Source organism: Natator depressus, chromosome 3 (assembly GCF_965152275.1).
Source record: "Natator depressus isolate rNatDep1 chromosome 3, rNatDep2.hap1, whole genome shotgun sequence".
Classification (NCBI taxonomy): Eukaryota; Metazoa; Chordata; order Testudines; family Cheloniidae; genus Natator; species Natator depressus.
The window spans coordinates 123,924,342-123,946,643 of NC_134236.1; the positions used below are offsets into that span (position 1 = coordinate 123,924,342).

Here is a 22,302-nt window from a genome sequence, read left to right on the forward strand (position 1 = left end):
GAGGATACATCTAGGGGTCCTGTGAGGTCAATCTTGGGTGTAGTACTAGACAATATTTTCATTAATGACTTAAATAATGGAGTGAAGAGTATGCTTATAAAATTTGCAGATGATGCTAAGATGGGAGGAGTTACAAGCACTTTGGAGGACAGGATTAGAATTCAAAACAACCTTGACAAATTGGAAAAAATTCATCAAGATGAAATTCAGTAAAGACGAGAGCAAAGTACTTAGGAAGGAAAAATCACATGTACAACTACAAGAGGGGGGAATAACTGGCTATGTGGTAGTACTGCTGAAAAGGATCTGGAGCTTATAATGGATCATAACTTGAATATAAGTCACCAATGTGATGCAGCTGAGAAGGAGGAGGTAATTGTCCCTCTATACTCTGCACTGCTGAGGCCTTTGATGGAGTATTATGTCGAATTTTGGGCACCACGTTTTAAAAAAGATGTGGACAGATTGGATAGAGTCTAGAGGAGAGAAACAAAAATGATAAAAGGTTTAGAAAAGTTGACCCATGAGGAAAGTGTTTTTTAAAAAAAAAAAAAAAAAAAAAAAAACAACCCTGGACATCTTTAGTCTTGAGAAAAGACTATTTGGGGTAGGGGGCACCTGGTAGGTCTTCAGATATGTTAAGTTAATATAAAAAGGATGTGATCAGTTGATCTTTGTGTCCACTGAAGGCAGGACAAGAAATAACGGTCTTAATCTTCAACAAGTGAGATTTGGTTAGATACTAGGAAAAACTTTCTAACTCTAAAGGTAATTAAGCTCTGGAATAGTCTTCCAAGGGATGTTGTGGAATCCTTGTTGTAGTTTTTAAAAAACAGTTTGGACAAACAGCTGCTAGAGATGGTCTAGGTTTCTTGGTCCTGCTTCAGCACAGAGGGCTGGACTGGATGATTTCTTGAGGTCCCTACCAGTCCTACATTTCTATGATTCTGTTCTTCAAAAATCTTTAGAACCCGCTTTTGATTTCCTTCTTCCACTGCTGTGACCAAACTTTAGTGGTCAGGATCCCTCCACCTCACCCCGCATAGTGCCTCAAAATGATGGGCTCGACATCTGGGGGCTTCAAGCCCTATCATTCTGTAATGAACTAATCCCCTACTCCCAATGGACAGGCACAGTAAGTGTCACATCTGCCTGTGGGGAATCACATACCATGCAGATGTTTGGTATGCTTATCCTTATCTGTGTAGACTCACGAGATGCAAGGCTGAAACTGTCTTCTGAAACAAGCCATGAATGTCTCATCAGACCCAAAGGAAACAAGCTCCAGAAACGTTTGCTGGTGGACAAGCCACCATGTATGAGTACACCATGGAGCAGACAGACTGTGCCTAAGTGTGGAGAAGATTGCACCAAAGAAAGATCTGGCACACAAGTAAGTGTCATAGTCGAAGCTGACACCAACATTTCTGTTGTCAAAGCCAAGCAATGGAAGGGGCTGCTCTGAGCATGAAGGCAGAAGCTCAAGAACCTTAGTGTCCTTCCATAAGAACAGACACCACAAAACCTCCAGAGAGAAGCCCTCCAAACCGTACATGGCATTGAGGCCTGGAGAGCAGGAGTAGAGGATAAAGCAGTAGTTTCTGCTAACACTGATGGTGCTCCAGTTGACATTGACCTGGCTTCAGGGGATGAAACTATAATCAAAGTAGGTCCATTATTGATGCCGAGACATCTGCCAGCACTCATGCAGACTCTGGTACCAAGAGTGTCTTTCATGTTAGTGCCCCATATCTAGGAAATCAACATCTCCTTACTGTCATCAGGAGCATACATCCCTGTCACTGAGCAGAGAACCTTCCCTTCTGAGGTCTGTGATTACTGGCTAAGACAGACTTCCTATAGGCCCCAGTCGCTATCCATCCATCAAGACCATCATTAGTCCAGCTGGCAACCAGCAAGCCATCCATATGTATACCATACACCACAGTGGCCCTTTCAGGAGTCTGGGGGCCTGCCTTAATAGGAGCTGGTCTCCACTCTTGGGTAAGAAGTCCCCTTTGCCAGAAGCATCCCCTGACCAGATTACTGATGCCAGAATATCAACAGGTGCTGGATCCAGGGATTTGAGCAATATGAATGCCCAGTCTCACCACTGAAGGACCTCTCCTCATCATCACCACAGGAAGCAGAACCCTCTGCACCACTACTGGCACGAGATGTCTTCAGAGCATTCCAGGAGCTCTTTGTTTGGATTGTCAAGATTTTGGAGATCGAGTCTTTGGTCTCAGATAAGTCCCACAAGCTATTTTACATCCTGTCAGTTTCTGATTCAACTAGAGTCACCCTCCCCATTAACATGGGACAACCAAAGCTGGGTGAAAGCCTCGTGGCAGACACTAGCCACTTTAACACCAATGGCACAATCAGTCAAGAAGAGGTACCAGGTCCACTTCGGGGTTTGAATACTCCTGCACTCACCCCAACCTAGATTCCTTAGTCGTATCAGCCATATGAGAGAAGTTGACATCGATCAAAAGCATCCTTAAGGACAAACACCACAAATGCCTTGACCTGTTTGGGAGGAAGTTGTACACCTCAACTTTGCTGCAATTGCAGCTCAGGCACAGCTGGTCAAATACAACTTTCTTATAAGGGACAAGGTGACATCTTTGCTTGCTCCCTCATGACAGCAGAGAACTACTGAAGGACATAATGAAGGAAGGCCAGTTGGTGAGCAAGATGACCTTGCAGGCAGTGATATAGGTCTCAGACACCACAACTGGCTGCCATGATGAGCATTTGTAGAGCATTGTGACTCCAAATATCACAAGAGATGCAGGCCATTAGCAACTAAAGTAGCCAGAAGCGCTGTATTTTATCTGCTTAGCTAAGATTAGTGTAAGGTTTCAACTAAGTGTAGCATTTGACTTCAATCTTGAATTTTTTTTAAAGTCAAATTTTAAACAGTTGCCCCGTGGCTTCTAATTGTACCTCTTAATTTGATCTCTGATATTAAATGAAAAATGTACTCGCACTATTACCTGTGGGTTTTTTTGTTTGTTTTTGTTTTTTAAGTCTTCCAATCTTTTCATCAATTTGGTCTTGCAATGAGAGCTACCTCATTGATCAGTTTTAGATGAAGAAAGATGTTGGGATAATGTATTAAATACTTATAAGCCTAAACGTTTTGCCACTTGTGTAAGTGTTTATGGCTGGTAATGTGGCTGGACAGAATTTTTTCAAGAAATCTAGGAAAAACGCATAGCACAGGCATTCATATTCATAGTATAGACCATATTTTAATTTAAAAAAAAAAACTGCCTTGTGGACCACCTTCTCTCCCATTTTGATCACACAGGTCATTTCCCTTCGCATTCTCAGTTATACAACATCCTTCTGGCAACTATATACATTGTTTATGTGTAAAATAATTTTGAGAAAGTATGGCTTTATAGTTCAGGTTAGCACCTGGAAGTGAGAAGAGACATCTTCATTTCACCAGTAGTTTTCCTGCACACAACAGTTTATGAACCCATCTTAAGAAAGTAAATGAAGTGACAGTTTTGTACAAGGTCTTTGTAACACATTGCTTTTAAGCATCAGAGCTTGCTTGCAGGCACCCTGAATAACTTAAAGCCTTTGATTTTTATTCCTGTTTTTAATTTTGCATAGTTTATTTTCCTATTTTATTATATAGGTGTCTAAAGCGGTTAAAATACAAAGTAGCTTTAGAAAGAATGAATTTTTTATCACCTGATCTGCAGACTTTAGTGACAAGGTAGAGAGAGAGAGGAGTTTAAGTAAGTCCATTATTCTGTCTAGTAACACTGAGGATAGTGAATATCCATACACAAAACTGAATAAGAGCAGTCACAACACTGGGCTAAATTTAGGATGCTGAAACTTCTGCCAAATTAAAAGAATGGAGTAAAATTTCACCTGCCAGTTTATATAACTCGTAATGTGGTTTAATTTAGCAGACAAAATAGTTTGGTTGTAATTAAGCTTCTCTAATACTATTGTTCCACAAATCATTTTATTCAGTAGTAATTTTCTGTATCTTCTTCTACTTGCCACTTCTCATATATAATTTAGCAAAACCAGTCAGGAATACAGTGAGATTTTTCAGTCTAAAATACGATTTTTTATTTTGAATAAATTTGTCTGAAAATTTTTTTTCAGAACCTTCTTTTTATTCAGATTTTTCTCTGCTCAGAATAAAAAGACACTTACTCCACATGGTTAGTCTGGCTGCTCTGTCAACAAATGTATTTGGCTCAACAGTATTGTCCAAATCTCCTCTTATAAAAGTAACACTGAAAAGTATTCAAAACACTCAAGTGGCATTGGCCCTGCCAGCCTGGCTAAATTGCTCAACAGGACTACATGAGCAGGCAAGCTTTTGTTAGCTGAAATTCACTTAAGGCAGCTGGAACTTGTAATTCTTTTATTCTGTCTCCTCTGCAACCCACTCCTAACCATTCTTTTGTCACCTCGCCTTTCCTCTTTTCCCTACTTCCTAAATTAAAATAATAATAAAAAAAAATCTGTATTGGTAACATTAAGTCATCTTCCAAGTCAAATACCTCAATGAAACTTAAATTTTCAAGCTGCTTAGTCTCCACTTCCCTTTTAATGGCAGCCCTGGGAGACAATTTCTGAGATTTACTGCTTGAAGAGAACTGGTATATTTTAAGTAAAGATTTGACTGAATCAGGAGCAGATTTGTCTCCCAAATCAGTTTTTTCCAAATTTGGGAGGGGGATAAGAGAGGATAGGGGGATTGCAGCTCTAAACTACTCCTTCCTGCTGTTCCCTGCCCCCCCCCCCCCCCCCCCCGAATGATCCTAGCTGCTAAGTCCACATATTATATAGGGCTGGAAGGGACTTCCTGGCTCAATAAATCCAGTCCCTTGCTGGCAATCCTGACATATAATCTCATTAATAAATTTATCAAACTCCAATTTAAAACTAGAAGATTTCTAACCATCAGAGGAGCGAGGTTCTGGAGCAGCATCCCAGTACGAGTAGTGGAGGAAAACCACCTAACTAATGTCCAGCCTAAATGAATTCAGGACTAGTTTATACTCATTCTTGTGCCAACATTGTCCCTTTCCCTATTATTGTCTCCTAATCTTTCTTTAGTAATTATTTTACAAAGAAGGAGAATGTATTGCATAGCTCCCTTCTCCAAAACTTTGTTTTTAAAGGAATCATAGCAGTAAACCACTCCAAAGTGATCATTAGTAGGCTATTGGTACACTTGTCTTGTGATCGAAGGAAAAGAGCAGAAAAGGAAATCTGTGCCATTTGCCTAGTAATATACATTCTTTTGTGTCTTATTAATATATTGTTGCATGATTGTGATACTACAGGGGTATGACAGGGGCAATTAGACTGTGGTTATGGACGGTGTATTCCCTATTCCACTACAGTAAATAACATGGGTTATTCACTGGTGGTGAATGTGGAGACTGAACATATCTCCAGACCCCCGGATAGAGCAGCAAAGCACCCTGGCTTCTTGAGCTGCAAGATTTACTGTGCAGCCCTGCGGTTCCGCATATCCAACTACCAGACTCTGCTAGCAAGGTATGACTTTAATAACTGTGTCAAGATAGCGAAGTTCCTGGAGGATCTGTCACAAGGACAAGCAACAGCTCTTCCAGACCCTAGTGGAGGAAAGCCACCTGATGGCCACAGTTAGCCTCCAAGCTGCAGTGGAGACATTCTGCTGCCACAGGCATCGTCATGTGAAAGAGATTCCTAGCTGCAAGCCTCTGGCTGCCCCGGGGGGTCCAGACCACCATCCCAGACCTCCCCTTCAACGAGGACAAGTTCTCTTCTAAGAGAGTCCCTCCCCTCTCTGTAAGACTTGAGAGCGAGACTCCAGTCTCTCAGGATGTACCCCTGGTGCCCTGTTAAAAACCACAGAGGTTGCACTCCTGTGCACCGTACCAGCCCAGTTACACTCTATTTCAGAGCCTGTATGATGCTGCCCTAGATCACAGCATCCGCAACCATCAGCCACAGCCACTTCCTCCTTCATAACATGGTATCAACCTAAGATCCAGTTTTGATGTGCATTTGAAGAGCTGCAAGCCCCCCACATCACCACCCCCAGCCTCCTCTACCACCTTTGGGGGCCATCTTGCCCTATTCACCCACAACTGGGGCAAGATCACCATGGACTGTTGGGTACTGGAGATCATACTGCACGGTAACTCTATCGAGTTCCTTACCTTCCCATCCTACCGGGCTCCCCCCTGGGCATCTCTCACATCGCAGCCCCCTTCAACATGGAGCTGACGCTGTCCTGATGAAAGGTGTGATCGAACCAGTGCCTGACCCCTTTGTCAGCAATGGCTTCTTCTCCCCATACTTGCTCATCCAAAAAAAGGGAGGAGGTCTCCACCCTTTACTCGATCTCCAACTACTCAACGCCTTCATCAGGAATTGCAAGTGCCGTATGGTGACACTTGCATTAATTATTCTCTCCCTTCCCCAGGGAGCATTGTTCGCAGCCATTGACATGAAAGATGCACACTTTCGCATTGACATCTGTCCGGCCCACCGTAGGTTGCTTCATTTCAGCGTGGGCGACAACCACTACCAGTTCAGAGTTCTTCCCTTTGGCATTGCAATGGCCCCAGGGGTCTTTACCAAAGTCGTTTCAGTCATCGTGGCCCAACTACGACTACAGGAGTACTCTGTGTTCCCTTACTTAGATGGCTGGGCTACTGGTGACATCAACCCTCGCCAAAACTGTCGACCATCCATGCTCTCTGCTTGCTCCTTGCCACTCTTGGCATCTATGAACGAGGAGAAATCTGTGCTTGTCCTGACATAAGCAATCCATTTAATCGGGGCATGCCTGGATTCCATGGGAGCGCAGGCCTTCCTCTTGTCAGACAGTTTCGGCACCCTGATGGCCCTCATGGCAGCCCTACATTGCAATCCACGCACCACAGTGCACCTCTGCCTCCTCGGCCACATGGCGGCCTGCACCCATGTGATGCCACATGCCCACTTGAACATGTACTGTCTGGAACTGTGGCTCCTTTTGTCTGCAGACCCCACATCGCCCACCTTGACACCATCCTGATTGTCCCATGCACCATCTGGGCGTCCTTAGCTTGGCGGACCAATGCTGCCAAAGTGCTACTAGGCACCCCCTTTGCCACTCCCACCCACACAGCCACCATTACCATGGATGCCAGCCTAGCCTGTTGGGGTGCCCACCTGGACAGACATGCCACCCAACGGGCTCGGACACAGCGTAAAGCATGTTTGCACATCAATATTCTGGAGCTGCCAGCAGTCTACTTAGCCTACCATGCGTTCCTGCTCGTCATCAGAGCCCAACACATTCAGCTCCTCTCAGACAATACCATTGCAGTGGCATACATCAACAGACAAGAGGGTACCAGGTCCCAGTCACTGTGTGGATTGTGTCCGCCTCTGGAACTGATGTATCCACCACAACGTAACATTCCATGTGGTGTACCTCCTGGGGGTACTGAACTCTCTGGCACGGACACTAAGCCGGACATGGTTCCTCAGTCAGGAATAGGAACAGTACAACCCCACTCTTCGCTCCATCTGCAGTGTTTGGGGCACCCCTCGCTGGTACCTCTTTGCCACTTGCAAAAACTGTGTTCCTGTTCTACTGCTCCTAGGAGTTTAGGGGGCACGATTCACAAGGAGATGCTCTCCTCTTTCCATGGTGGGGTGGTCTCTGCTACGCCTTCCCCCCTGTTCCTCTCCTCCAAATCCTGCGCAAGATCCACTGCAACCAGGCCACGGTCATGGCAGTTCTGGTTTTCAGATCTGCTCAGACTCTCCGCCCGCCACCCAATCCGTCTCCTCACTCTGCCATACCTCACCCAGGACTGAGGCAGAGTTTGGCACCCCAACCCAGACCCGCTTCAACTGACAGCCTGATTTTTGGATGGGGCTCGCACATAGACAATGCCTGCTCACATCAGTATGGCACATACTTATGCACAGCAAGGACGATTCCACGCAGGCATGCTACACAGTGAAATGGAAGCGTTTCACCTACTGAGTGTAACATCTCCATCCCCACCGTCCCAGACTACCTCTTAGAACTTCAGTCCTTGTCCTTAGCTCTGTGCGGGTCCACTTAGCAGCGCATAGTGCTTTCCTCCCGCTGGTGGATGGACACTTTGTCTTTACTCATCCCACCACCACCTGATTTCTGAAAGGGCTGATGAACAGCTTCCTCCCAGTCCTTAAACTACCCTCACCCCTGTGAAACCTCAGTCTTGTGCTCTCCGCCCTCACCAGACCTCCCTTTGAGCCCCTGGCCATGTGCTTCCTTTCACATTTATCCCCTGGCACGACATCTGCTGAGCGGTGACCTGGCGCGCTCTACATACCTTCACCACCCACTACTCCATTGACCAATGAGTGGTAGAAGACATGGCTGTCGTTCGTGCCCTCCTGCAGAAGGCGATACCTCTTACATTATTGCACCCACCTCTAAGCTGATCACTTCTTGATACTTGCCTGCATTTGGAATACACATGGGACCATCACTCTAAAGATGAAGAGGTTACTTACCTGTAACTGGAGGTTCTTCAAGATGTGGAATACAAATGAGGACCACATGACCCACCCACCATCCTCTCTGCTGCAGACTGAGCTAACCAGCGGTAACAGGGTGACTGAAGGAGCGTTGCCCTGCATGGCCTCTTATAATCTCACCTGGAATGTGAGGCAACGTATGATGCACATGCAGGTCAACGGACACTGCTGTTGAAAATTTCCAACACATGGCATGCATGTACATCTGCATTTGGAATACAAATAGGGACCACACATCTTGAAGGACCTTCAGTTACAAGTACTTAAGTAATCTCTTATTTAACCAACAATGTGCTACATCTGTTTAGATACTTCTCTCTGGGGCCATTTAAGGATTAAAGGTTTTTTTGTCCATATCCTGCTCTTTCTTCCACATGCTGGAGGAAGGGGTTACTTGTTCTAAAAGTTTTATTCATTGCTGTGCTTGCTCTTTAAAAAAAAAAAAAAAAAGCCTTATTCATTTTGCTCTTATCTTAAATGAAAGAGGAGTTATTTTAGTAGTCAACTGGAAATTTTGCAGTTTCATATTCATGCCCCCCACCCCCCCCATTAACATTAACTTTTTAAATTGTTTGAACATGGTAAGTAAATTTGAGTACTGTCTTAGGTTAAGGTAGGTTGTTTTTAAAAAAAAAAAAAAAAAAAAAAAACTTGTATTCAGTTTTCAGCTCTGCTCAGACTCTCCGCTCACCACCCAGTCTGTTTCCCTACTCTGGAAACTCTTGTCATCTGCTGTAAGGCACCATAAGTTGTGATGGTCGTTTTTTGTTGGGCTTTTTTAAACCCTAAAGACCAAAAAGGTTGATAAAGATTGCATGAAAATACAGTAGCCAAGGAAATTCAATAATTTCCATGTGCCTTTGATTGAATTTATTTATTTATTTATTTATTTATTTATTTATTTTAGGAGGAACAAAACAGAGGCAAGCCAAACTGGGAACACCTGAATGAAGATTTACATGTATTAATCACTGTGGAAGATGCTCAAAACAGAGCAGAAATCAAATTGAAGAGGGCTGTTGAAGAAGTAAAAAAATTACTGGTACCTGCAGTAAGTAATTACATACAGATCTCTCCAAATTTTGAGCTGTGACTTCTAAAATACAGATTCCAAGTAATATTCCAGTAGTAAGAATAAGGCTGCAGTACAGAAAACCGCAGTTTAAAAACATAATTTTTCACAACTATTTTGCAGTGTCCCAGTTATCTCAAAATTTAATTGGGGTAGGTGGGGCGGGGAGGATGGAATTAGCCTTTGCAATAAACAGGGTTGTTGGTTTTTTTCAGAGAGATTTTGATCTTTTTGTATGTGACATAATAAATGGAAATCTAATCCCATTAAGGGAATGCTAATTAAAGTGTGCTGGAAGAAAATGTGATACGCTTTCATGTGTGTCTCTTCTATGAGAAGATTGGGTTCCCTACTTTTAAGGGAAAATAATAACTTTTCACGAAGCAATCAATCCATATCTCATCTATGTCCTCCTCAAAGAAAACCTGCACACCTTCAAAAGGCAAGTCCAGGAACTTAAATTCATAACTTTCCTAGGCACTTAAAAAACATGGACTCAGTGGAGACATTGATTTTTATGGCTTATTCTAATAAATTTTAAGGAACAGGAGGGAAACTGAATTTTAGAATTAACAGGCTTTGTATGTATGTGTATTGTTTTTCACTTCGATTTCATACCTTTAATGTTGAAGTCCCTATATGTATAACATGTTCGCAATTGTTTTACTCTTAGAACTCCGTGGTTTTTAGAAGGAACACCAAATAGATGTTTAGCCTGGAAATGCAAAACGAGTTGACTATTTATTAAAGACAGAATGTGGGTCACGGTATTAGATATAAGATGCCCAAGGTAAATCATGAAGGAAATAAGAGATGAATTTGCTCCTTATTTTTAGCCAAGCGTAACTTGAGAGAGTTATGAATGAGTTATTTTTGCATACAATGAGCAGTTGAAATGAGTGAGTAATTTTCTTCCATGGTGCTGGCTAACACTTTTAGTTTTAAGTCTTAGTATTTCCATTATATAACATTATTTTCAGTTGTTTGTAGCTGTGTTAAATGCTAGCTCTAAATTACTACTTAAATGAGAACAGTTTTCATAAAAATGTCTTCAGTGCTTAATTGGCTATTTTAAGTTGTAAAAATACAGTCAACTTTTACATAACTTCCTATGGTCCTCCACTTCCAAGTGATTGTACGTAAAATTTTTCCTATTTTTAGTCAACAAGTACCTGTAAAAGCTATCCCTTCTTATTCCAAAATGGTCTAATATTTTAATACTAAAAACAAATATGACATGTATCTGTATAACTAAGGCTTGAGTTGGGAGGGTCCCAGAGCTCAAAGAATGTCTACACTGCAATTAAACAGCTCTGAGACTGACTTTTAAGTTTACATGGGCCAACCACAGGTTTTTAATTGCAGTGTAAACATACATATATATTCATCTAGGCATGCCCCCTAAGCCTTTATGATGATGATTAGTTTGTGATACTGCTGAGCTCCTTTCCCCAATGAATGTGGGAGTATAAGCCATCAAATTCTGCAGAAATTGACATCTTTTTTTTATTAAAATTCTAGCACTTAAGGTTGTAAAGTTAGTCTCATAAATATGAAGCAAAACTCAATTGATGTCTTATTGTTTTCCTGCATCTGCTCACTATGAGCCAGCCCTAGTGCTTCTACTTATGGTCAGAGCTTTGTCAGGTATCAGTGGAATGAAATTAACAAGATTCCAGTTAATTTCTCTGCTGCTATTTAAAGCCCTGTGGGCAGCTATCATGAAACTATCAAGAACTGTGTGAACTTCATACTGCAGCTTAGAAAAACTGAGACGGATCAGAGACTGGAGTTATTCGAGGGAAGCTCAAAAACCCAGAAAGTATGTGTGTGATGTGGGAGAGAGCAGCGTGAGTGTAAAATAGCTTAGAGAGGTTTAGTGTGGTAGAGACTTGTCTGCAGGGAGCAGCCATTCGACTCTGGAGGTGTTGGAGGAGATGGCTAGAGGGGAGTGGAACTTCACATTTATCAGTTTGCAAGCTAGAGGATTCTCTCTTCTTCCCCCCCGCCCCAAAATGTGGAGGCTGCCCCCAAGTCAGCATCTTGGGACAACACTGAGGTAGAAATTCTAGCAGTCTTGCTTTTTCCAACATTTGGGAGTGATCTTTTCATTGCCCTGGGACCTGTGTCAGAGTGGATTGTGATGGAGACTGTCAAGTGCCTTTATTAAAATCTATAAAGTGATAATTTTTTTGTTGGCATACCATTAACATAATCAAGGCTTTATATCAAGTTAAGGTAAACACGGACTTGAGCAAATGGTTTAATATAAGCAGTGGTTTCAAACAAGGCTATATTCTCCTTCCTCTTCGGGTTAACATTCTCATTGGCATCATGAGAAGAAATGTAGATAGATGCAACAGATGCATCCTGTGGTTTAACAACACATTAGAATATTCAGATTTTAAGGATGATGTAGCTCTTCTAAGTGACAACTTAACCAACATGCAAGCAAAGACCAAAAAATTGTCCAGAATCGCAAGACTGTTAATAATCAGTTATGAAAAAATGAGATTCTCCACCTCCCCAAGAACTCTCAATTTAAGAAGGAAATAATGTCACAAATTGTCAAGGGAGCAGCAGTATTCCCCAAATTAAACAAGTCTTGGTTATCACAAATCTATAACTTAACGACTACCTTATGATGATATTTCCACCTTAACATAGAATCATTGACATGTAGGGCTGCAAGAGACCTTGAAAAGTCATCAAGTTCAGCCCCTGGGACAGGGGTTTGTCTAAATTCTTAAGAACTTCCAATGATGGGGATTCCGCAGCCTCCCTTGGAAAACTATTCCAGACCTTAGCTACCTTATAAGCAAATAGTTTTTTCCTAATATCTAACCTAAATCTCACTTGCTACAGATTAAGTCCCCCTGCTTGTTGTTTTACTTTCAATGGACATGGAGAACAATTGATCACAGTTCTCTGCATAACAGGCCTTAACATATTAAAAGACTGTTCTGTTTTCTTAAGACTAAATATGGCCAGGTTTTTTTAACCTTTCCTTGTAGGTCGGGTTTTCTAAACCTTTTATCTTTTTTGTTGCTCTGAACTTTCTCCAGTTTGTCCACATCTTTCCTAAAGTGTAGCACCCAGAATTGGAGGCAGCACTCCAGCTGAGGCCTCCCCAGTGCTGAGTAGAGCAGGATAATTACCTCCTGTGTCTTACGGACAATGCTCCCGTTAATAAACCCCGGAATATTATTAGTCTTTTTAGTAACTGCATCACACTCACTGTTCACTCAGATTCAATTTGTGATCTGTTATAACCCAGATCCTTGTCAGCAGTACTATCACCCAGCCATCAGCAGCTGCTTCCAGACCATAGAAGCAGGGATATAGTGGCATAGAGGCATGTCCACTGCGTGGTGGATGGTGGAAGCCTGCCTTGGGGAAACCCAGAAGCGTTGCACTGAATGTAATGGAATAAAGGTGCCATTAACCAACAGTATTTAGGAGAAGGAAAACTGATTTCAAACCAGGACCGACACACCTCACTTAGCTCTCCTTTAGGCAAGTCTGTTTATGAGAAGGAAAACTCTTCAGTTCTAAGCAGGCCAAGCTCCTCAGCCTTGGAAAGCAAGCAGAATGGGGTAGAACCACTGATACCTGGTTCCAGCCAGCTGGGGCTATGACATGGCATTCCCGTGAGCGAGATGGGGTGAATTGGTCTAACAAGCCATTACATCTGAAACTCACTTGTTATAGAAACAGTATAGTAAATCAAGCTGACTATATAGATTATGACCCAGGATCAGACCTAACAAATGGAAATGGTCATGAGTTTCGGTTAACTGCTATTGAAAGCTGAAATGTTAGAACTCCGTTCACAACAAGCTAGGCTGAGCTAGCGGAGGAGTTAATCAAGTTACAGGTTTCCCTTGCTGCTGTATAGGAGACCTGTTGGCTGGGTACTGGAGTGCTGACAATTGGAAAGTACACTTCTCTTTAGTCAGGACATCAGGAAAAGGTTAGTTATTAAATAGAATGAATTTATAACAAATGCTGAGTTTCGTCAACTTGCAACAACCCCATCTCCAAATGTATCAATAAAAGATGATGGAGTCATCTGGGATGTGTTAAGAATGTAGCATAGAGCAGCTGGAGAAATGTACACAAAAGGAGCTAACCGAAAGAATTCACCCTTCTGAACAATATCTAGAGAGGGATAATTTATGGGTCTTCACATAGAGGAATGGAAGGAATAGCTCAGAATAGACAGATCATGGAGTCTTGTTTGTATCCTAAGCAATGTCTGACAGTGTAGGAAATAAAATGTTCTGGAGATAGTAAAACAAGTATTTTGCTGTGATCTCTTTTGTAGAGCTGCTGTTTTACTACTGTTTTTGAATAGGAACTGCAGTCTGACTTTAAGGGTATGTCTACTTTGCAATTAAATATGCACACCTGTCCTGTGCCAGCTGACTCGGGCTCATGGGGCTCGGGGTCCAGGCTGTTTAATTTCAGTGTAGACGTTTGAGCCCAGGTTCCAGTTCAAGCCCAAACTTCTACACTAGTGCTGGATCATCTTTTCAAGAACTTCTCACATTTATCATTTGTAAAAGTAAAGGGAGGAGGGGCTGCTAATCTCTTTTCTGACAAAATTCAGCATATATAGAGAAAATGCATGTTTTAATATTAAAAACAGACCTTACAGGATCCCACAATAAATTTCATTTTATTGAATCTTCTTTATGGCCAGGTACAGGGTTAGTCCAAAGGGCCTAAGTCATGTAGGTGCTTTTGAACAATTAATCTGTATTTAAAAATTTATATATTATTGCATTTTATTTTTAAAGGAAAATATTAATATGAAAAAGAAACAAGATAAAAAAGCAGAGTAGATGGACTCTGAAGGCTAAGTTAAATTTTGGTTTATGCCTTTATGATATATAAAGACAATTGCTGTTTTTAAACAATTTTTTTTTTTTAATTTTAGAAATATCAAATCATCTTTTTTTTGTTATGGGAGAAAATTGGCAAGCTAGTGCCTGGAACATGATGATGATTAATTACATCCTGAGCTTAGGAACCTTAGCTTGAATTCTCTAAGGCCTAATTGAGGACATTTTGAAGCTTAGATTGAGAGCTGCTCCTCGGGTTTCTACCTCCAGCTCCTTTCTCATGTTCCAGGTCTTTGAAAAATTGCTAAATTACTAAAGGAGAAAGAAGCAAGTTGGGACCATAACTTCTCATTTTAAAAAATAAATAAATGTTGTGTGTTTATACACTGTACATTTTCATTTATTTCTTTATTTAAATTATTGTAGCATGTAGGAGTCCTAGATCTAGAGCCTGTTGTGTAAGGCGTTATATAAATACAGAACAAAGACAGTCACATTCCCAAGGAGCTTAGTTTTAAGTATAACATAAGAAACAACAGATGGGGATATACATAGAAATGAGACACCACATTTTGGTCAGCATGATGGGCACTGGTCTCTGCACACCAGCAGGTTAGCTGTTGTCAAGTGTTTCGTTGGTGTCTTGGCAAAGGAGAGTTTTGAAGAGGGTTGTGAAGGTGGATAATAAGGTAACTTCACAGATGTTTATGGGGATGCCTTGCATGTATGGGGGAAGTATGGGAGAATTCAAACAAGCAACTTTGTGCTAACTTAACAAATGGGCAATGAAGGCTGATGAGCAACAACACCTCGACAGCAAATGAGGTGATAGATGGCTAGGGGAAGATAGACTGTGAGGACCTGGAAAGTGAATACAAGCGTCTTACACTGGATGCACTAGAGAAGAAAGGGAAAGCCAGTGGAGGGATTTAAAGCAACAGGCCAGGAAACTTATCTTGACAGCAACATTCTGAATGGATATTAATGGGACAAGATTGCGTTTGTCAGAGCTTAGAGAGAAGGATATTGCAATATCAAGATGCAAGATGACAATGAGCTTGGATGAGAGTAAAGGGACAGTGATAGGTAAAGCCAATGTATTGCTTTGTAGTTCAGCTTTAAAAGTTAACACTTCCCTCAGTTTGAAAGTCCTTCATTAAAATCTGACGATATGACTAATTTAAAACTTAAGTGAAATGGAGAAAAACAATTGACTTGCAGAGTTTCAAGTTTGTTTTCATGAACTGCTTTCGTTTGTTACAGCAACCTGTTCACAAAATGTCCCTGTATGTCTCCTACTATCAGTGAAGGTGGAGACAGCAACCTATAATAGTAAATTTGTGCAAAGAGAAACTCTAATTTTGATACCAGGGAGTGGTAAGTGGAATGCTATGAAGATTTTACTTGTGGATTTAACTCTGAATGATAGCTGTTCCCTTTGCCAACAGCAGCAGAAGATACCATAGAATGTTTAATCTGGCTGAATGCAATGTGTACAGAGTGTTATTACAGTTTTCATTCTTGGAACATTCATTATCATTGTCATGCTTGTGTCTCAGCCCTTTACTGGGATAAGGAATAATTAGGATTCTAGTTCCCTCATTCTCCACCCTTCCCTGTATACAACACCTACACTAGAGATTAAAATAGCAACGTGATGCATGTTTTATGCTCTAAAGGTGTGCAGAAATACTCTAAAAATGTACATACCTTATTTCCAGTCTGAATTTATCTATCTTCAATTTCTGGACATTGGATCATGTTATACCTTTGTCTCTTAGCTAGATTGAAGAATGCTTTATCCAATATTTATTCCTTGTGTAGGTACTCACAGAGTGCAATCAGATCTTCCCATAACCTTCTCTCTGTTAAGCTAAATAGATTCAACTCCTTGAATCTATCACTATAATGCATGTTTTATAATCCTTTAATCATTCTCGTGGCTCTTCTCTGAACCCTCTCCAATTTATCAATATCCTTTTTGAATTGTGGATACCAAAACTGGACACACTATTCTAGCAGCGGTGGCACTAGTGTTAAATACAGAGGTAGTGTAACCTCTCTACTTATACTCAAGATTCCCCTCTTTATGCATCCAAGGATCATATTAGCCCTTTTGCCACAGTATTGCACTGGGAATTCATGTTCTGTTAATGATCCACCCCATTCCCATTTTTTCAGTCAGTTTCCCAGGGTAAAGTCCCCCATCCTAGAGGTATACATTTACATTTGCCACATGATCCAGATTGCTCTGAATCAGTCACCTGTCCTTTTCATTATTTACCACTCCACGTGTTTTGTCATCTGCAAACTTTCAGTGATTTTATTTTTATTCTAGGTCATTGATAAAAAGTTAAAGCATAGGCTAAAAACTGGTCCCTATGGGACTCTACTTGAAACATCCACTCAATGATTTTCCCATTTACAGTTACCTTTTGAGATCTGTGACAGGCAGTTTTTAATCCATTTAATGCATGCCATGTTAGGTTTGTATTCTAGTTTTTTAATCAAAAGTTGTATTGCTAAAGTTGAAAAATGGAAAACAGTTGAATATACAGTGATAAGAAAAAAGTGATGGTTTTGCCATTCTTGTGGAGAATCCCTGGTTAAATGTGGTTTTTAAGTTGTCACAGGTCTCTTAGAATGAGTGACATGTTAATGATAGTAAGAAAATGCAGTTGTGTGCTTGTCCAATACCACAGTTCCTAGGGGCTAGGGTAATATAAATAATACCAAAAAATACATATTTAGGCACAGTCAGTTAGCCAAGTTTTGGGTAGGTGACTGCTGACTGATAATGGTCTGTCCCATGCACAAATAAGCAATTCTCTTCTAGTACTGTGAAGCATTCTCACTATGTTCAGTTCCAGGAAAGATGGGAATAACTACAAACGGTATATTTATGTGGAGAGGAGTATATATAAAAGTGGAAGACAAAAGGAGAAAACCAAATAGGTTCAAGTATTGTTAATTTGAATAACTAGGTTAAATGAGCCTATAGGTAGCAGTTTATCATTTGAATAGTCCTTTGGAAGACATTTTTGTGTGTCTGAGTCGTTTTTAAAGTAAGAGAAGAAATTATGTTGTAAGTCACTAAAAGGTATTCAGAACATACTATTGATGCGCTTTTATACTATTTCGTTTTTGAGCTTGAATAAGCAGTGTGTGCTGACATCAAAAAAAAAAAATAAAAAAAATCTGTCTCCCAACTCAGCTCTTTATGAGGAGGCACCTTACATAATTGCACATGCTGGAAGGAATCCTGGAAATGAAAATCAACTTGCCATCAAAATGAGCTTCATTGATAAAAATAGATTTTTTGACACTGTATTTATTGCAAACAATCTAGATTATTTACAAATTACTTAAATTAAATGCTGCTTAATTCTATAAGTCCCTCTGGTTTTTTTGAAGTGATCTGTGGTACTGGCTGTTTGCCCCTTAGCACTACAGAATTAATAATATTGCATTTCTGAAAGTGAATTCTTAAGAGATTTAAAGCAGGAGTTGATAAGTTTTGGCTTGTGTGTGCATATACAATTATACAAGATCATATATGCACGTTCCCACTTTCAAGTAGATGGAGAACATTGAAAAGGCAAATGAAGATGAATTGAAAGGAGTCTATCCTCTACAGACTTCAGTGGATGCTTAATATAGGTTTGCAAGTATATCATTTATGTATAAAGTCTTACCTGTATTAAATTTAAACCATATCAAAATGTATGGACTGATTATAGAAAAAGTTCAAATATCCAATCTGCAAACCTTCATCCCTTGTTTTTCTCATCCCGAAAAACTGTCTCCCAGCTGCCCAACCCACCAATAATCCCCAGAAGAATAATCTAATCACATGCCCCAAACTGCGATATTTGCTCAAGGAAACAGAATTGCAGAAGACTAGTATAAAGCCATATTGGGGCTTTGTTGAATTTCTTCCTGTCAGCTGTGAACAGTAACAAATATACTAAATATGACTCAATGATCTGTAAAAAGTAAAATTCATGTACTAAACAGATAGGTAGTGTTGAACATGATAGAAATTGACACCGAAAATAACAAAATGGTATCAAGTTTTGGATAATGTAAGCTCATATCTGAGGAGAAATAATTTAAAAAAATTAAGTAATAGGGAAAAAAAACTGGTAAATAGTAGTGCTGAGCCCTTAGGGTATGTGACAAATTAGACATGAGTAGTGTGGTAGCAAAACTGGCCAATGCAATTTTGGGCTGTGGAGCCATGACTGCGAGATCTGTTGCACTACTGAACGATTTCCCAAAGGAAAATGGTAAAGCTTTGTTCCTTGAGAGACTTAAAACTAAACCCAACAGAGCAGAAACAACCCTGCATTAGCAGGGCAAAGATTAGAAAATCTAACAGCCCCTGTATTGGTATTTCCCAGCTATGTCTTTGGCAGACTACTATTGGTGGGATGGAAAAAAAGCCACACCTTAAGGGAAACTATTCTGATCATTCCTTTTGTTGTATCCTCCGTTCTCCTGTCCTACACGTAACTCTTTTGCCTTCTGAGAAGAGATATTGTCTTTATCCTTGTCTTTCTTTTCTCTAAGTTCTCTCTCACTCTGAAAGTTTCTTGACAGAAGTGGGTAGAATGGGGCCTTAAAGGTAGGTCTTGATTGACAGATGCCTTACCTCCTTGCTTCCTGGTAGGTAGAGCCATAGTGCTCCTTTCCTGTCCCTATTGTGGGGTGGGATAAGAGAGAGCTATCACAAAAACAATAACCGGTGAGTGTATCTTCCTTTTTCTCATAGATTGCTTATCTAAGATAATGGTATGTCCAGTTTATTTAATCGTTTTGTCCTCTGATTTCTCTGTTTATTAAAATAAATATGCCTTCACTTGTTATGCTAACAGCTGCAAAGGGTTGAAATGAAAGCTGTCATAAGTGCTGCCTTCTCTTAACAAGAATATTATGTTTTGGTAAGATTGATCTGAATACAAATAAATATTGGATAAATCCTACCCTTCCTCTTTAAGTACGCCTAAAATATTAAAAGCAAATAGAAATGGAATTTAATGCACTTTGGAAACCCACAGGATCTTATTTGAGATTTTTGAATGAGAGCCTGTGGGGGTAGATGTCCCAATCCCATTGAAATTCTTTGGGTCTTGGGCACCTGACTCCTCATAGCTTGCTTTAAAAGTCCCTGCATTATAGCTTGAGGAGAGAATATAATGGCCTGGCACTTTTTCTTGGGTAGATTTTATATGAAGAACAAATGTTTGGTTTATTCTTGTATTACAACTAAACATCTATATAAATAATAAAAAGGTGGATGTTAATTGGAAGATGTTACAGCAGTAAAGTGAATTTTGAGTCCTGGTTCTTCCTGGCGGCTGTCTCTGGAAAGGTTTTCCTGGTGAAATAGATTTTGCATAGGTTAATGGCAATGGAATGGTAAAAGACTAAAAAATTGTCTAAAATGTGCAGAACTGGAACCGTATTGCTGGTATTGCTAATTTTTGTTTATAAATCCAAACAAATAAGCTTTTTGCTGTACACATCACTGTGGTATCTGGGTGAGCTTTGTGGCTTAAAACTGGGTCTAATGTTTCCAAATAATAGTAGTTAATACTAATACATCGTGCTTCCCTGCACTGTGCAGTCTTAAAGACAAAATAGAGAGAAAATACTAACATTTGGCAAAGTGCACAGGTTTTTTTAGTCCCTGTTCAGTGAAAAGTTTAGGAAAGAAGTGACTTTCTATAAATTTGGTGAGATTTTAACTTAAATATATTTTCTAGAGATAACTAATTGCAGAGCTTATGCCTAGAATGCCCTGCTTCCTTTGTCAGTGAACTTCACCCTTAGGGTATTTAGTACTTTTGCTCAAGATGAGGATAGGTAGTATATCAGAGCTGCAGAAACCAATCTTTTAAATGACTTGCATCATGTAGGACTTTGTAGATAGTAATCAGTGCCTTAGATTTCACCTGAAGGGGACTGGCAAACCAGTGCAGAAAGCAGAGCACCAGGTCAGATCTTGTTGAAGGCCCATGTCTCTCAGAAGAGTATTAGACAATTTAATTAAATGGGAGAAGGGTAGAGAATCTCTCTCAAAACACACTCATATGGTAAAAGAGCCAAACTAGTAGTATCCTCAATAAGGCTATGTTTTAGTCATGGGTATTTTTAGTAAAAGTCATGGACAGGTCATGGGCTGTAAACAAAAATTCACGGCCCGTGACCTGTCCATGACTTTGTACTATATACCCTTGACTAAATCTTGGGTGCTCTGGAGCAGGGGGTGGCCCAGGGGCTCCGGAGGTGCTCTGGGGGTGGCAGCAGCCTGGGGGCGCAGTGGGTGCTCCGGGGTGGGGGGACAGCCTGGGACCCCCGCTGCTGACGGGGGTGGGGGGCTCCGCACGGCTCCCCACCTGGCTCCGCGTGGCTCCCCAGAAGCGGCGTCATGTCCCTTGGCTCCTAGGTGGAGGCACGGCCAGGGGGACTCCGCGCTTCCCCCACCCTGAGCATGGACTCCGCTATTCCCATTGACCGGGAGCCATGGCCAATGGGAGCTGCAGGTGGAGGCAGTGTGCAGAGCCGCCTGGCCACACCTCTGCCTCGGGCGGAGCCAAGGGAAATGTCACTGCTTCCAGGGAGCCCCCACCAAGGTGAGCGCCACCCGGAGCCCATGCCCCTTCCCAAACCCCTGCCCCAGCCCAGAGCCCTGTCCTGCATCCAAACTCCTGCTGCTGCTGGCAACAGGTGGGGGGTGGGTGGCCCAGACTGCCCCAGCAGTGGCCCAAGCAGCTGGTCCAGGAGCTGTCAGAGCTGCTCAGGCAGCCCCTGGGCCAGCCACTGCAGAAGTCACAGAGGTCACAGAATCTGAGACTTCTGTGACAGTCTTGCAGCCTTAATCGTGAATAACTGTGTACTAAACAAATATGCCAGTCTATGGTGTTGCAGTGGTTTTGTAATAGGAAGACCAAATATGATTGATTTCAGAGCACAGATAACTTGTTAATCTTGCTGTGAAATTGTCACAGCCATTGTGATCTTTTATTCAAAGTTGCCAGCACTTGAAGAGTTACGTATTTTCGAGTGCAGGATTGTCCTGCTAAATAAGACAAAAATGAATTCCTTCTTCCCAAGACCGTAACAATCATGCAGCAAGATTAAGTTTAGTAATCATACCAAGGGATGATGTTTAGTGCAGTGAAGGCTTGTGACGGTCAGCATAATCTCATCACCATGTGCATTGGACTGTAGAATTTGATTTGCCTTTCACTTCTAGGGATCTGTTTTTAATCTGTTGAAACTATGTATTTGGGATGTTTATTCCTAATTCAAAATCTAAATTTGTCTAAAATTCCCAAATCTATCATTACTACAAATGTAAGCGTTATTATGAATTTATCTGATCCAAAATATTTCACAAAGAAGCCGTATCAAATAAACAGATTCAACTGTAGAACTTCTACATTAGAAAACAAATAGCTATTTAAATAGATTAATCCAAATGTTTTATTTAATCTCTCTTCTTTCTAGGCTGTGTATTTGACACCCATAGCCACAGTTTTACTCATCCTCCCTGGGTTCTCAAAGGGCTCCCCATGTATGAACTCTAAATTGAGTGTTTTTTTCTAACTCGGCTTGAGAAATAGTCACTGAATATTTAAATATATTCAAAGTTTAGTATATTTACACATGTGCATGCAATATTTTGGGGTGGGAGGACACTTAACTGATCTCTGGATATTGGTTCCACTCCTACAGTAGAGTTCTTGTGAAATATTAAATGAAACCTGACCCACGCAGACAAGAAAAGATGTTTTAAATAAACCC

General features: G+C 41.0%; 1 protein-coding gene across 8 annotated transcripts in view; it reads left to right on the plus strand.

The window, feature by feature from the left end:
• Positions 1-22,302, plus strand: part of QKI (QKI, KH domain containing RNA binding) — a 310,838-nt gene that overhangs the window by 229,850 nt on the left and 58,686 nt on the right. For all 8 annotated transcript variants that reach the window (XR_012638857.1, XR_012638859.1, XR_012638858.1 and 5 more), the window contains one exon: positions 9,479-9,622. Coding sequence is in view for 5 of the 8 variants with exons in the window: in XM_074948735.1 (XP_074804836.1) it covers positions 9,479-9,622 (144 nt within the window). In the remaining 3 variants the exon portion in view is untranslated. The remainder of the gene's footprint in view (positions 1-9,478; positions 9,623-22,302) is intronic.